Genomic DNA, 16,051 nt, shown 5'->3' with positions numbered 1-16,051 from the left:
CCCCTCGGTTTAGTTTTGGCAACCCGGAACCACAGTTCTTGAGTATAATACTGTGGCCACACGTCAAAAAATTAGCCTCTGTCCTGAAAAGGCTTTGCAGAAGGCTGGGGAGCGGGGCTACTGTAGCTTTGCAAATATAAGCCCACAAATTACTAGTCCTCAGCATGTATTGCCAACCAGTAGAGATTGGCCCCTATTTCCCGGCTGAACAGCTGAAAAACCATTGTGATGTCCATGTTACCCTGTTAAAGGGGCCGCGATGGTTCTCAAGACCGTATCCTCTGGAAGCAGCCACCGCTATTTCTGTAAGGGTTCTGCAGTAAATGCACTGGGTGTGAGTGCTCCCTCTTCTAAAGAAGCCTACTCTTTTATTCATGCTACTCCAGAACTGCCTTCCAAAGTGTGTCACTCATGACTTGGGCAGCAGCTTCTGATCCGCAGCGGTATGGACAAAAGGGCCGGGAGCCAATAGACAGGTGGGGAGGAGATTTCAAACAATTGCCTCGCGTGTCAGGCGAGATCGGAGGCGGGAGGGAAAGGAGGAGCGACAGAGGAGAAGAAGTGGCTCCAGAGGAGGGGGCGAGCAGGTGCGTGTAAAGGAGCGGAAGCCTTTCCAAGCCGCCGACCCCGCGCGAGTAGGAGCCTGGAGTCTGCCTGGCCGCTGAGAGGAGATCTCGCCCTTGAGACGGCGTGCCGAAGGGGCTCGCCGCTTTCCCCAAAGGCTTCTGGGGAGCGGGGGCCATGATGCAGAAGGCCATGGAGAAATCTCAAAGCTTCCGCATAGACGCCCTCCTGGCTGAGGAGCCCCCGCGACCCGCGCAGAGCGCTTCCCCCGAAAGCTCGACGGGGAGCCCGGGCTCCTGCGTACGGAACGAGACGCCCTCGCCATGCGCGCCCTCCATGGTGGCTCCGTTGCCTCCCGCCGCCTTCATCCCCAAGCCCGGCTTGTTGAACTTTCCCCCTCCGGGACTGGGCGGCCTGCCCGCCATGTACCCGCCCCCTCTCTACCCGATCTCTGCTCTGGCCGGCCAGCACCCTGCTTTCGCTTACAGCGCCGCCTTCCCCCACCTGCCTCAGCCGGGTCCGGAGCACTTCAAGGCGTCCGCCGTCGCCGGGGCTGTCCCGCTGGAGCACTGGATTCGCGCGGGGATCATGGCCCCCCGTTTTCCCGACTTCCACGGTGAGTAAGACCCCACCTCCGGAGCCTCCGGTAGCCGGGAGGACACCATGCGCCCAGGGCGCAAGGCGCAAGTCTCTCCAGGGCCACTGGTGGGGCCCAATAAGCTATGCCTGGGGAAATAATCACATTCCGATGTATAGCGCGATCTTCCTTAACTGTGCGTTTCCTCTTTATCCATTTCTACTTCTGGAGGGGTCAGTTTCTGCTTCTCAGTTGGGCAGGTAGTAGGAGCGCGCAGAAAAGGGCATGGCATCTTGCGAAGACGTTATTTAAAAAGCGAAAGAGGCTACAAACGACACACACCCATCAAAACAAAAACTGTAGGTAAAAGATTGCACAGTGTGCAATGGCAATCCCTGTCATTGTGGATGTGGATAGTAATCACTGCCACAAGATGTGATACTCGCCGCTGGCTTACCAGGTGGTTAAAAGGATACGAGCTTCATGGACAGCAGGTCCGTCCTCGGCTCCTAGTCACGATGGCTGCATGCTTCTGAACGACACTTTCTGGAAGGCGATTACCTTCCCAGAAGCGTCTGGTGAAGTGCTGTGGGCACTTAGGGTGCTGAACGGCGGGACTTTGATCTGATCCTACAGGACTCGACAAATGGATTAAGTCTATCACAGCGTCCCCAACTGCGCTCACGCGCTCCTTATCAAAACCGAGCTTCAGCCTCTACCATTTGAGGCATGAGTTGCCCACAGTCGTGGATTCTGTTTATAGTTTAGGCTAGCTTCAGGGGGGGGGGAATGTAAGCTGGTTTTTCATGAAGTTTACCAAAATTATTCATCGCACCTGTTGCGTGCACGCCTGGAGTACTTGTACCCTCGATTTGTTATTGAACCTAGAGTGCTCTCCCAATAACGTCGTGATAAGAACGGAATATTTGTATCAACCTTCGGGGTGTATTTTTTCCTGACCAATTTTACCTAGTGAAAAGACTGGTATCTGTGTTTCCTGCCCCCCCCCCAATAAAACGTTCTTAACAAATATTTTGAAGCGTTTAACATCCTCCTCCATCGCAACCTAATCTAAATGACACATGTTAGCTCTTCCTAGCTTTAAAAAATGGTTATTGAAAAAAATACATTTGGAGACAATTCGACATTGGAGCCAGTTGTCATGGAGAGGGGAAAACTGGGTCTTTTCCTTCGTGAAGTCTTCGAGGTGGGGGCTTCCGCCGTCTGTTGGAGGTGCTCTAACTCTAGGTTCCTGTTTTGAGCTGGCAGTTAGACTAGGTGACCCCCCCCCCAAAGCCCCCATCAGCGTGACGTTCAGCCTGCTCTTATGAGTTCCTGTTGCTCAAAACCAAACCACACTGCATTCAGTGAGGTTGATTTCCAAAGCAAGCCTTCCCAGATTTAATGCTTAGCTTTTTTCTACAATATCGTCCCACGACTTCTACATCCCAGTTAAGGAAAAGTGCCTAAGACATGAAAGTGATTTAAACTGTGGTTCCAGGAATCTTGCTTTGGGGAGAAGTGAAGAAAAAAGGGAATTGCAGTCAAGAAAGAAGGGAATAGTGCACTCCTCCTGCGCATCCCTACTCGAAAGTAAACCCCATTAAATTCAACGAGGCTTCTTCCCCGGGGAATGTGTATGATTGCAGCCTAAGGCTGGTCTCTCGAAAAGGGAGCATTGTGTCAGATTTTAGAAAGGGCGGGTTAAGGCAGTCTTCAGAGGCTGTTAAAGATTAACCTGGAACCTCTTGGTGAAGACAGGGTAAACAATATAACAAATAAAATTAAATAATAAATTGGGAGGAGAACTCAGGTGTACTTGACATTACTTTAAAATACTATTAAAAACCTTAAAAACATAGCAAACCACCTCATTAGCAACAACGCCTTGAACTCTCTCACGCGCTCGTAGAGAGTCATTTGTTTCTGACACTTCTACAAATAGAAAAATAAGAATTCGAAGCAGAAGGCTAGGCTAAAATCTTTTTCCCCTGACATCTAGCTTGATATGGGAAGGCCGGAATGGCTTGTCCTGAGAAGCATTCAGTCGTACCTGTCGGAATGGGTAGTTGAAAGTGGTACAGTCCAGAGGCAAGTTTGGGCATAACCATCCTATTTGCTGCTTGAGAGAACTAGGCATATATTTCCGGCGACTTTACTGAGCCTGCCCCCAAGTACGTACGTGTGTGTGTGTGTGTGTGGTTCTGGGACAGTGTTTAATTATGAGAGCCCTCGCTCTCTGGTAGTGCCCAGAGGAAGATTTACCACCCGCCTCTATTGTTGTGATAACTAGGTCTGACTGCTCTGAATTAAAATGGCCAGCTGTCTTAAAGTGGTTGGTTTGGAGAGGACGGAATGTTCTTTGCCTTCTGTAGGGGCCTTCTCTGGTCCTCAGCGCATTTTGCGGTGCAGTCCTAGACGTGCCTACGCAGTGGCAAGCCCCACTGAATTCAATAGGGCTTACTCCCCCATTATAATATTTTGATCCTAAAGACTGCAGTTAGGCAACTGGAAGTCGAAGCTTTTGGCATTTATTCCTGCCGATGGATGGAATGTGCTTTGCTTAAATCGCTTCAGACACCGCTTCGAATGCAGTCAGTCTATATGACTTTGGGAGTGCTTCATACACCAGCACCTTTTTGCCTAGGAGACAGAGAGGGGAGCTATGAAGGAGCCTGGCATTGACTAGGGCAAGACTCCAGGCTTCCCCGCGGCAGGATTCACCTGTTCAGAGGCATTAGGCAACTGCGGTTGTGATATTTTATTGCACCCAAACTCTGCTCTAAGGCATAGTGACGGGGTGGGGTGGGGGCAGAGCTAAGCTAAGCCACCTCTGGAGCCCTGCTGTCCTGCCGGCAAGTTTTCCCACATCAATCACTCGACCCTGGGCAGGGGAAGTTGTAAAAGGTTTTGAACTTTAATCCGCCCAAGGTCTCCGGGTACTTAGGCTGGAGCTGGCGGAGGGCTGGTGCAGTTAATTTGTTACCAACGGGGGAGAAAAAAGAGTGTCTCTGTCTTGTCAGCTGGAAGCAGGCGACGCAGACAAGCGAACAAAGAAAGCGGCAGCTTTTGCGCGTGTGTTATTTTGCGCTATTTCTTCAACTTCTAGGCTCTCTTTCTCGGAATGCAGCTTACAAGTGTGCGAGATGCGGGGGGGGGGGATAGCCATCACCACCGACCCATCTAAACAAGTTTGTGTGAAAGAGAGGTGGGGCGAAGAAGAGACACTCCGTATTCCTTTTCGGAGATTTTTAAGATGCCGATAGCAAAGCTGTTCAGCTTCAATCTGACCACTTGCTTCTCTTTAAAAACCTAGGCGATTTTATAAGGCTTCCTAACTGGCTGAGAGGCGAAGTGTTCCATCATTCACATTTCAGAAAGTCTGCTATACAAAAGAAATCGAATCCTCGCAGTTCTAAAAAAATTAAGTTGCCCACCAGTAAAGAACGGGGCGAGGGTGGGGGGACGTGTTGCCAGCGTCTGGTCTCCAGGAGCCAAATGAAAAAGCAATGGGGATTTCGTTTGAAGAAAAGCAGCAGCAACGACTAAACACCTTGATAAACCTCGTTTAAACACTGAATCGGTTATCAACTGAAAAGCATTCCTTATTAATTGTGCAGTGGATTAATAAAACATCTTGACAGGTCCATCAATTAATACATTGGTCGATATTAACGTTACACTGTTTCACTTTCAACGGTTGTATTTTAACTGCATTTATTAGGGCTGTGCGTTTAATTATGATTGCGAATGGTTTAAAATTCTGTGCTCGATCTCAACATAGAAAAAACCCCATGCCCCTCAAATTTGTCTTCAGATAGTGTGCATGCACACGAAAGCTCATACCAAGAACTAACTTAGTTGGTCTCTAAGGTGCTACTGGAAGGAATTTTTTATTTTATTTTGTTCAGATAGTAAGATAGATAAATCAAACCACTTTGATTTCCTGTCCCGTCCCCCCCAATCTCATTCCTTTACATTTTCAGATATTATTTTCTGGAGTGTTTTTATGGTGTCCTTTAAAATACACACATGAATACTCCAGATTCTTGTAGCAGGACAAGAAGTAAAGGTTGCAGTCAGGTGTCAGATGACAGGGTTTATATGGCTGCAAGGGATGAGCGCATGCCACCTGAGCGCCCCAATGGAGCTGGGATGCCGAGAGGGAGCCGGTGGTGCTGGTGGTTTTGCTCTCAGTTCTAACTCTTTGTGTTTGTAGCTCGCTATATCCCTTGCCACGGACAGCAGACAGAAAGCAACATTAACTGTGCAATCCTATATGCGTTTACGTAAAATGTATGTCTCCTGTAATCGAGGATTTCTTCCAGGTAGGGAAGTTGAGGGTCGCCCCGTCAGGCTGAAATCTTGTGCACGCTCCTCTGAGATTAAGCTCCACTGAAACACAGTGGGACTTACTGTACTTCTAACTCGATATAAGAGAACCTATCCACTAAACCTGCAGCTCAAATCTTTAATCTCTCAGACGTCAATAGCCCTTGGTCGCCTGGATTGTGGGAGCTGATCGGGACGGGGATATGGTGGTGGTGACTGTGCTGCTTTCATGGTCTCTGGATCCTCGGGTTAGCAGGGTGGCGCTTGCGAATGCCCTCCTTCGTTCTACCAGCTCTTATTCGCAACGATTTAAATCACAGAGATGGTCATGAGTTTACAAAACCAGGTTCATCACTCGGTTGGCGACACGGGTGTCTACGTGGCAACCGGCAGGAGCATTGATTGGCGTCGCCTCAAACTCAATGGTTTCCGCTTGAGGCAGTTCACACGTTCAGCTGTGACAGCGAGCGAAGTACCTGCCGTGCACGTCTGAATGGGCCCTTTGGCAGGATGAAAAGGTGAACGGCTTCTTGTCCCTTTTTCGGGCATTACTTTTATCTGCCTGGACATTTGGGTAGCATCCCGGATCTCGCGCATGCCGCTTTGGACTATCTGGTCATGCAAGATAACCAAAGATAACCAAAGTTAATGGCCAGGGCTCATCGGCCCATCTGTTCCCACCCTTTTCAAGCGGGAACGTGACGGGTGGTTGTTGTTGGAGGGTCCCGGAGCTGGAGACCTGGAGGAAGAGGTGGCAGCGTAATTCCGCAGCTGCCCCTTCAGATCAGAGGAAATTGTTCCCGGAGCAAATACCTGTTTCTGCTCCAGCGCGCAAGGACAAGCCTTGTTTCACGCTTCGTTCGCCGGTCAACGACGCGAGCCGAGTGTCTGTGGCTTATTGCATTAAAGGAGGAAGACCCCGGCGGAAGACTGGTTAGGTAGCCAACCAACCAGCCAGCTACAGAGAGTCTTCAGGGGCGAGCGAACCGCCGAGATCTGGCAATGGCGCAGTTGGGCAATCTTCGACTCTAGAGCCGCTTTGCCAACCTGTAGCCTCCACCTCTGGTCATCCTTGCGCATATCTCCGCGCTTGCGAGTCTCCTTCGCAAGGGCGGAGACAGCTCAACAAGGGAAAGAGAAGAAAGAGCTTTGACAGGGAGATCTAGTGATTTGATTGCCATGCACGTGTGAATGGGCCATTTGACAACTGGGTCACGTAATGGACAACCACAACTTTCCTGGATGGTCGCTCGATCAACTGAAAGTCAGGGGAATAAGCGGACCGCGGCACCCACGCTGGTTATCCTCTGCCTCAGAGGATGGTCAGAGTCTCAGTCTTGGCCCGGTTCTTACTGCCCCCGATTATGTAGCTATGGAATTGGGAGATGTTCATCATCACCTGGAAACAAACAGGAAGACATTCCGACTCTTTGCCCTTTGAATGCCTATGGTAATATCCTACTAATTCATACTCGGAGTATACCTAGCGAAATCAACGGACGTTAGGTTAGTTACTTAGGACTACCGTTGGGTATTACCCGCGGAAAGGAGACTCCATTTATTCTGCATATTCATTCATACACGCAAACCACTATTTAAAGCTGCACTTAGGAGCAAGGTGCGCGTGTGTGAAAACGCCATCAGTGTGAGCAGTAAAGGCAGTCGTATACAGGCATCGCTAAGGTCCTCGTGAACTCCATGAGATTTGCCGCTTCTGGGTAAAGGCACTTAGGAAGGCCACCCTGTATACGTTTGCTCAGAAGTAAGTAGTAAGTCCCACACTTAATCTGTGATCTGTCTGTCTCAAGAGCTGTACAACATCGGGGGAAAGATTGGAGAGCAGGCATCACGCAGTGGTGTCCAAACTTTTTTCAAAGGGCAAACCAAAGTTGTTAACCTTTTTTTTAGGGTTGAAGATGCTGAGCTTTTTTTTTTTAAGGGTTGAAGTTGTTGAGGTTTTTTTTAGGATTTTACCCCAGGAAATAAACTACCACAGGGGCCGGATTAAACCGACCCGCGGGCCGGGTGGACATGTATATTTAAAATCTACCATCAATGAAGGAGAGTCCACAACATTCTAAGGGAGGCCGTTCCACTGTCACAAAGTTCTTCCTGGTGTTTAGTCAGACTCTGAATACTCCAAGGACATTTAAATCCCTCTGAACTCAATATACCTTCCTTCCTTCCTTCCTAGACCTTTTTTTCATCCGTGTCAGGTCATCATACCGCAAAATACAAAAAAGCAATATCCAACAGGGTAACTGAGCTACGTGACTTTCAGCTGCAGATACGTGTGCGCCGATTCCCCCTTTCCCCCAGTTAGGATTAGCTCTGTCTCTGACGATGTGCTGGCTCTAACTCAAACGGTGTCTCTTCCTCAAACACAAAGGGAAAAAAGAGAAAAGAAATAAAATGTGGGTGGTTTTGAAGAGGCTGTGTATTTATGTCCCTGCATTAGGGGCTTCCGTACATTAAGGTTGAATGCACCCATCAATCGCTTCCTTGATTTAATATGTTCATTAATTGTGATTTTAAATAGGGAAGTTTATTTCCATCCTAAACTGCGTCATCTGCGTAGCTACGGGCATCCTTGTCAACAACCGACCTTGGGAGGCTGGCAAATCAGTTAGCTGATGGCTTTCTGCCGCCGCCGCCCCGGCCAAAATCTGCATATTAATTATTTCATTATAAACGCCGCCACCGGTGCGGTTTTTAAGCGGCTCTGGGTCGCTTGTGTTGCTGAATGGTCTTCCGGGCGACCTTCTCATTCGGATTTGTTTGCCTGGACCTAGCCTCAAGGAATTGTTATCCAAGGCTTTTCAGTGCAATTCCCCCCACTCCCATATCCCCTAAAATCCGATTTGGGGGGGGGGGGACGAAAGGAGGTGAAGCAGGTTTGTCTCAAGAGCGCCAAGTCAACGTCAATTGTGCAACCTGGACTTGCCAGCCTGTGGCTGCGTGCACGCGAGACCTTTAAAGCAAATTCGAAGCGCATTTCTCTCTCTTGGAAGTGAACCCTGGTTCGGTTGAATCACTGGGACTTACTCTCCAGTAAATGTGCATCGGATGGATCGCGTTGCTCGTCAGGAGAGGAGGCTTTCTTGGCTAAGAAAATGACCCCGTCAAGGTCCCCTTGGGCAGATTCTTGAAGCGTGGCTCCCTCCCTCCTCACCCGCACAAACAGGAAAGGACGTAGCGCAGGAGGTTTGTCCTCAGGGCGCTCCGCTGTGCTTTCGTGGTTTCCCAGCGCGAAAGGATCCGGAGCGAATCAAACGCAGCTTTCAGAAGTGTTTGACTGGCAAGGAGATGGGGGTGGGGACGACGAAGACACGATGTCCGTAAACTGTGAGCATATCATCACATTGTTGTTGTCTTTGAAGTGCCCAAAGGAGAAGCTATGCATGCAAGGAGTATGAACATCGTGTGCAAATCCATAGCGCAATCCCATGTAGCTGTACACACGCACGCGCGCGCGCGCGCACACACACACACACACACTCCCCAAGTTTTCGTGTTGGATTGATATACCGGTAGTTATAGGTATGTATGTATGTATGTATGTATTTCTGTCTGTATTGTTTTGCTCAGCCTCTTAGGGAGCTAGCAGCAGGGAAAACTGTTGGCATGCCTGTATCCATAGGTCTCTCCTGAAAATATGCACCAGAAATGTCCAGTTTCAAAGCAAACAAGACCCAGATCTGCATCTAAGGCACGCGCCATCCCCAACTCGGATACATTCCGTGGAGAGAGTAGCAGTGAAGCCCGATTGGCTCTATGAATTGTTGTTGTTCAGTCGTTCAGTCGTGTCGTGTCCGACTCTTCGTGACCCCATGGACCAGAGCACGCCAGGCACCCCTATCCTCCACTGCCTCCCGCAGTTTGGCCAAACTCATGCCAGTGGCTTCGAGAACACTGTCCAACCATCTCATCCTCTGTCGTCCCCTTCTCCTTCTGCCCTCCATCTTTCCCAACATCAGGGTCTTTTCCAGGGAGTCTTCTCTTCTCATAAGGTGTCCAAAGTACTGGAGCCTCAACTTCAGGATCTGCCCTTCCAGTGAGCACTCAGGGCTGATTTCTTTAAGGATGGATAAGTTTGATCTTTTTGCAGTCCACGGGACTCTCAAGAGTCTCCTCCAGCACCATAATTCAAAAGCATCCATTCTTCCGCGATCAGTCTTCTTTATGGTCCAGCTCTCGCTTCCGTACATTACTACTGGGAAAACCATAGCTTTAACTATACGGACCTTTGTCGGCAAGGTGATGTCTCTGCTACTCTATGAGTTACAACTTGGTAAAGCGAAGCCCGTGCCTGACCGTCTCATTCGATTTGGCAGCACTGTGCCGAATGTTGTGGGCTGTTCTGTCAGCAAGTCCTCGCCCCTATTCTGATCTTGCAAGATAATCCAATTCAGGGAATATGAGTGTTTCATTGCCCAGTACCATTCCACCGCAACATATCTGCTGGGCTCTTCGACTCTGATATGTTAACGCCACATGCCTCCCCGGATTACCCTCTCTAGGCCACCCATTTGGTAACTGGGGGATGCTCTCTCCAAGCCCTATGAAGGTGAACGTTTCATCAATAAAACAAACCGGGAAAATAAAAACGAAACAGCAAATGCGCAAAACCATGAAACAGCGATGGCATCGCAGGCAGCCCAAGCTCCTCTTTTATACAGGGACAGGGCAGCCTCCAGAAGATCGCGCGTCCCAGCTGGCATATTTGGCATCCTGTTGGCGCACACCCAGTCAGGCCATTCAGCCATTATTATGCCAAGGTGTGTCCTGCCCTGCGCGGCTACTGTAAACTTGCAGACAGCTAACAAACAGAGGTGCTTCGGAAAAACGTACACTTTAAACATGTTGTTGTTGTTGTTTAAATTTGCATACCTGCCTAGATCTCAGGGAGGTTCACAACATAAAATTACAACTCTTCAGGAGTATTTTTTAGCAAGTTACTAATATCAATTGTCCCCTTTTAAAGCCTTTGTTTATGCTCGTTCTTGCTGTGTTTAAAATACTTTTGGTTTGTACATCTGAAAAATAAAAGAGAAACAAAGCTGCCTAGATGATCGAGATGATTATTTAAAAAAGAAGATGTGGGGTGGGGTGGAGTTTAATACAACAACGAACTCCAATAAAAATAGCATATTGCAAGCAGGTGTTTTTTTGTTTTTTGTTTTTAATATGGAGGGGTTTCTCTTTCCTTCCACAGACAAAGGGCCAATAGAAAGTCTATGTATTAACAGTTTGCGTTTGCAGATGGACTCCTAGTAGGAAGCATCAGCACCTGAGTTAATGGGCAGTGGCAAATATAAAAGGGGGAAAGCAGGAGAATATTTTGATCTTAGTAGTAATTCACATTTGTTTGAACAGAACACAGGAGCATCTTTGACATCCTGGCTCCATGTGAAAAGATGTGAGTCTTGCTGTGGCATTTTTGTTACCCCCCCCCCCCATCTGAGGTTGAAAATCTAAATAGCACCCCAACCCCATGGTATTAAAAAATAAAATTAAAAAATAATCTAAAAGTTCATTCTGAAGTGCCTCTTACTGAGTTCAGTAATACTTATTCTCTAGTAAGTGTATTCAGGGTCACAGCCTAAGTTACAGATATGAGAAAACTGACAAGTGAAACGGGACATTCTAGTGAATTTTGAATACTTATGAATATTCATTTCCACTTTATCATTATCTGAGGCACATTTGTTTTTGTTTTTTCCTTATGCTTGATGGTGCTCCTTTCGAACTGCTTGCAAGGGTCTGTTCAAATTGCCTTAATGTTTCTGTGCTGCTATCCAACATGAAAAATTAATAAAGAGAAAGAAAGCTGGACAGTTCTCCAGTCTGCAGAACACCTAGGAAGTGTATTTAATTTCATACGAGTGCTCAAAATATGAACAAGAGGAAATAAAACATGACATCCTGGTGAAACATGACTTCCCACCGCTGCCACCCACTTACACACACACACACACACACACACACACACTCTCTCCTCTTCCTGGAAATCTTATGCACTTATCTGCATCCATGGAAGACACCCCTGCCCTCATTTGCATCTGCACATCTAGATTGTTGGCATATTTTTTTTTCAGACAACAGTTGCCCTTGTAGGCTTTCACTCTGACTTGAGATCCCACCTTCCCTTTGCATGGTGACATTCGAATAGGCATCTTCAAATGCGAACATGTTTTTTCCACATTTTGTTTCAGTTTAAATTTGTACATAATGTACAAACGCTTCAGTCCAAGTTAATTAAGATGCGAGTTATACTGCAAGCAATGGGTTTCAATGGACCTACAACTCGACTCCTAGGGTGAGGTGCGTCCAAGGCCACTGAAATAAATGGCTTTTGCAAGATCATAAATAGGGCTGGCTGTTAATCATGACTAACTTTATCCAGATTAGGGCTGTCATCCTTAAATTATCTACAATATCTATATTTTGTTGATTGGTCGATCTGAAAACTGAAATGTTGTACTCTGTTGAAATACTTTATTTTAATACTGAAATGCTTTGGAATTTCCAGACAGCTCCTGCTAACCACCTAGGAGTTTGCTGCAGGAATTAAATCATAGAATCATAGAGTTGGAAGAGACCACAAGGGCCATCCAGTCCAACCCCCTGCCAAGCAGGAAACACCATCAAAGCATTCCTGACAGATGGCTGTCAAGCCTCTGCTTAAAGACCTCCAAAGAAGGAGACTCCACAACACTCCTTGGTAGCAAATTCCACTGCCGAACAGCTCTCACTGTCAGGAAGTTCTTCCTAATGTTTAGGTGGAGGCAATCTTACTCATGTTCCCATAACTTAATTTCAGCATCTTCTTGGCATATACAGGAGCAGCAAGGAGCCCCATGACACAGATCCTTAGGAGCAAAGATTCAAAAGTACAAAGCAATCCAAAGGCGGATGCCAAATTAAATGCCTTGCTGGATACTGCCATGCATACATACCTTCATGGTTATGATCAGGCAGCTTAGCTTATTTTACATGGAGGCATTCATTTAACTCAGCTTCTGCAAATTAAGCATCACCTTGTTGATAACTGGGGCTTGGAGATATGTGACAGAGTATGGGGAAGGGCTATAGCTCAGCAGTAGCGAAACTGCTTTTCATGCAGAAGATTCCAGGTTCAGTTCCCAGTATCTCCAGGTAGGACTGGGAATATACCCTCTTTGAAACTCTGGCAAACCATTGCCAGTTAGTGTGGACTTAGCTTGATGGACCACTGGTCCCTTGCAATATCAGGCAGCTTCCTATGTTGCTGTGACAGGGATAGCCAATGTGGTGGCCCTCCAAATGTTTTGGACCACAAATTCCATCATCCCCAGCCAGCTATACCAATGGTCAAGGATGATGGGATTTGTAGTCAATGGGAGGGCAGCACATTGTCTTTTCCTGCACTATGGGAAGCCTTTTTAGGGGTGTGAGAGTTTCCCTTTCAGAACCCACCTCTTTCGTTTCCAATGTGTGCCGCGATCAAAGCAACTTGCATGTTTGTATAGAATTCCCACAATGTTTTCCTGGCATTCTGTACCTGTCTTCCGCCACTGAAAGTCTGTTCTCTATTTAGTGAAGGGCAGTAAAAGCTAATTCTGGTGGAAGCCCATAAAGTTGATGATGATTAGGGGCATCAGCAGCACCCTTCCTGTTCTGCCTGTGTGGGGCAAACTCAAAACTCAAAGCTTCTTTTGTTCAGTTTCCCCCCTCCTTTCTCTATTCAGCAGGCTGCTCTGATAAAGGTTCATTAGTGAGATAGGCGTTCTAAGGCCTCTGTGGAGTCAAGCTGCCTTTATCACCACCTTAGGACAGCTGGAGGTAATTAAATACACCTTAGGCTAATAAAGGAGGTTTAATTTCACCAACGGAATTGATTGTGATTGTTAAAATGAGCACTGATAACATATCAAGCAGGTTAATATCAGTAAGGCAATAAAATCATTACTTGAAGGGAAGGCAGTGGGCTCCATGCGTCTAGCTTATGTCTCCTCACAGCGTCTGCTGGGCCTCATATACAGCATCAAATGCCACTGCTGGTTAGGGAATACTACCACAGGTGTTATTTCCTTATCGGATTTTTGTATGTTTCCAGTGGAATTAATTAGAGGAGTGGTATCTAGGAACGAGTCAAAATAAGATCTATTTTCTTTTCAGAGACTTCTATTCCCTGCAAAAAAAAAAAAATCACCAGTCTTTTGTTGATTTTTGGAGAACTGTCTTTGAACAGGGATGAAAGTCTTTGCCTAGAGAGTGAGGGCAATGATTTCTGTTCTCACTCTGAATTGGCTTTGCTATGACATAAAGTAGCCAGATTGGATTAGTAACATGAAGGTTATCAAGATGATTGACACTCTGACCAGAACACCACACTGGATCTCACTTCTTTGGGCAGAAATAAGTGTCTTGTTCTGCAGAAGAAAGGTGCTCCCATAAGCACCTTTAAGCAAATCTCCCCCCCCCCCCAGTGAGGAGAGCATTGTCTGCCACTGGGCAAGGGAAGGAGTGTGATGCTCTGATGCTTGGTGTGCAGTTGCACCCTAAGGCTGGTGTAAAGAATGGAGCTGAGGGACTATTTAAGACTTTCCACCCTCACTCTGCATTTTTGATCCCCACCCAGTCCACTGGCTGTTTTGGGGCTGAGTGGGAATTTTTTACTTGTCCATACAATGGTCCATGAGTAGAGTTTTTTTTTTTTTAAAACCTGCTTCATAAACATGCTGCTTACTTTGTTTCTGTTGGCAATGAATTTTTTTAAAAAAGTGTATTGTGTCCCCCTCTTTCTCTAGCTAAGGATACAGCCCAGACCTCCACCTCCTTTTCCTCCTCTTTCCTCTTCCTTCTTCTTCCATAATAACAATCTGATTTACTACCCACCCATTTTAGAATATAATATTAAACCAGTTTAAAACAAATTGCACTTACTATGCAGCTGCCACCTGTAACATCCTTCCAGGTCAAGTTTATTCTTCCTGACTCTTTCTTTCCCTTTCAGTTGCCCCACAGTCTGGCCTGATGGGCAAGTGCCGCCGACCCCGAACAGCATTTACCAGCCAGCAACTCCTTGAACTTGAGAACCAGTTCAAGATCAACAAATACTTATCAAGGCCCAAGCGCTTTGAGGTGGCCACGTCTCTGATGCTAACTGAAACGCAGGTACATCACCGGGGGGTGGGGGGTGGGGGGTGTATGGCCTTCGCAACAGTCAAGGGAATTCTTTTCTTCCCCCAGTACAGTGGTACCTTGGGTTACGGAGGCTTCAGGTTACAGACTCCGTTATCCCAGAAATAGTACCTCGGGTCAAGAACTTTGCTTCAGGATGAGAACAGAAATCGCGCGGCGGCAGCAGGAGGCCCCATTAGCTAAAGTGGTACCTCAGGTTAAGAACAGTTTCAGGTTAAGTTCTTAACCCGAGGTACCACTGTACTTTCCCATACAGATCTTTGCACCAATTACCACAGAGAAATGAAAGCTACAAAAGGTCTTTTTTGGTATATATCACGCAATAAATAGATAGACCAAACCTCTGGGCTCTATAAACAATGTCAACTGTGAGCACACTAGGCTTAGTGATGTATTTAGGTGTATATCACATACTGTACATTTTGTACTACTTAGTGCATAAACACTGGAAAGGAAAGGCCTGTAGCTTTACAAATTTCCAGATGAAAACTGCAGGAAATCTTGTGGCGAATGTTGATGGGCTACACAAATGTACAGAAAGGAAGTAGCTCCTGTGCAGTGTAGCAAAAATAGGTAGATTGTTATCAAAAAAAGGAGGTGATCAATCATAGCTTATAGCATTGGAGTACCGTAAATCTGGTTCAGGTGAAACCAAGGGATGGTTCCACGTATGGAGAACAGTAGAAGGCACAGTGACACAGACAATGGGGATATCTAGAGCAGTCTTCATCACCTTGATGCTCTCCAGATGTTTTTGGGCTGCAACCCCATCATCCCTGACCACGCTGGCTGGAGCTGATGGAAGTTGCAGTCCAAAACACCTGGAGGGCAACCAGGTTGAGAAAAAGGCTGATCCTGGGGTCTTAAGGTTAGGACAGAAGGATGGAAATGCCAGAGTGTTGGAAGAAATCTCCTCCCAACAAAGTACCTGTCACTGTCTGTCTGTCCATCTCACACAGGTGAAAATCTGGTTTCAGAACCGCAGGATGAAGTGGAAACGCAGCCGGAAGGCCAAAGAGCAGGTGTCACAAGCTGAGGCTGAGAAACAGAGGGGCGTGAGCAAGGCCTCCGAGAAACTGCTGTCCGGAGAAGGGCGAGGGCAGGAGGAGGAAGAGGAGAGCGGTGGCGATGAATGCAGTAGCCACAGTGCTGGCACACAGTTCCTGCGCCACAGTGCTGACACCTTCAGCTACAGCCCAGATTCCTCATGCTCAGAGGAGGAAGAGGAGGTTCGAAGTCACAGGGAGATGAACTTGTTGCTATGAGCGGACCATAAGCCCAACAAGCATGGCGGGGGCGGTGGGGCGGGATCCAGCAACCAGCTCTAGATCACCGAAAAAGGATTGGTGCCCTCCTTTTGCTCATAGACTTAAAAAGACTCTGCCTGGGCTG

The 16,051-nt window shown here is 47.3% G+C and overlaps 1 protein-coding gene across 1 annotated transcript; it reads left to right on the top strand.

Annotated features, from left to right (window-relative positions):
• Nucleotides 1–409: 409 nt before the first annotated feature.
• Nucleotides 410–15,924, top strand: LOC117046012 (motor neuron and pancreas homeobox protein 1-like). The gene is made up of 3 exons (XM_033147725.1): nt 410–1,180; nt 14,472–14,632; nt 15,619–15,924. Exons 1-3 carry the CDS (start codon nt 742–744, stop codon nt 15,922–15,924), a joined length of 906 nt encoding a protein of 301 aa, XP_033003616.1. The 5' UTR covers nt 410–741.
• Nucleotides 15,925–16,051: the final 127 nt, after the last annotated feature.

Source organism: Lacerta agilis, chromosome 1 (assembly GCF_009819535.1).
Source record: "Lacerta agilis isolate rLacAgi1 chromosome 1, rLacAgi1.pri, whole genome shotgun sequence".
NCBI classification, from domain to species: Eukaryota; Metazoa; Chordata; class Lepidosauria; order Squamata; family Lacertidae; genus Lacerta; species Lacerta agilis.
This window is presented reverse-complemented; position numbering and strand designations above follow the sequence as displayed.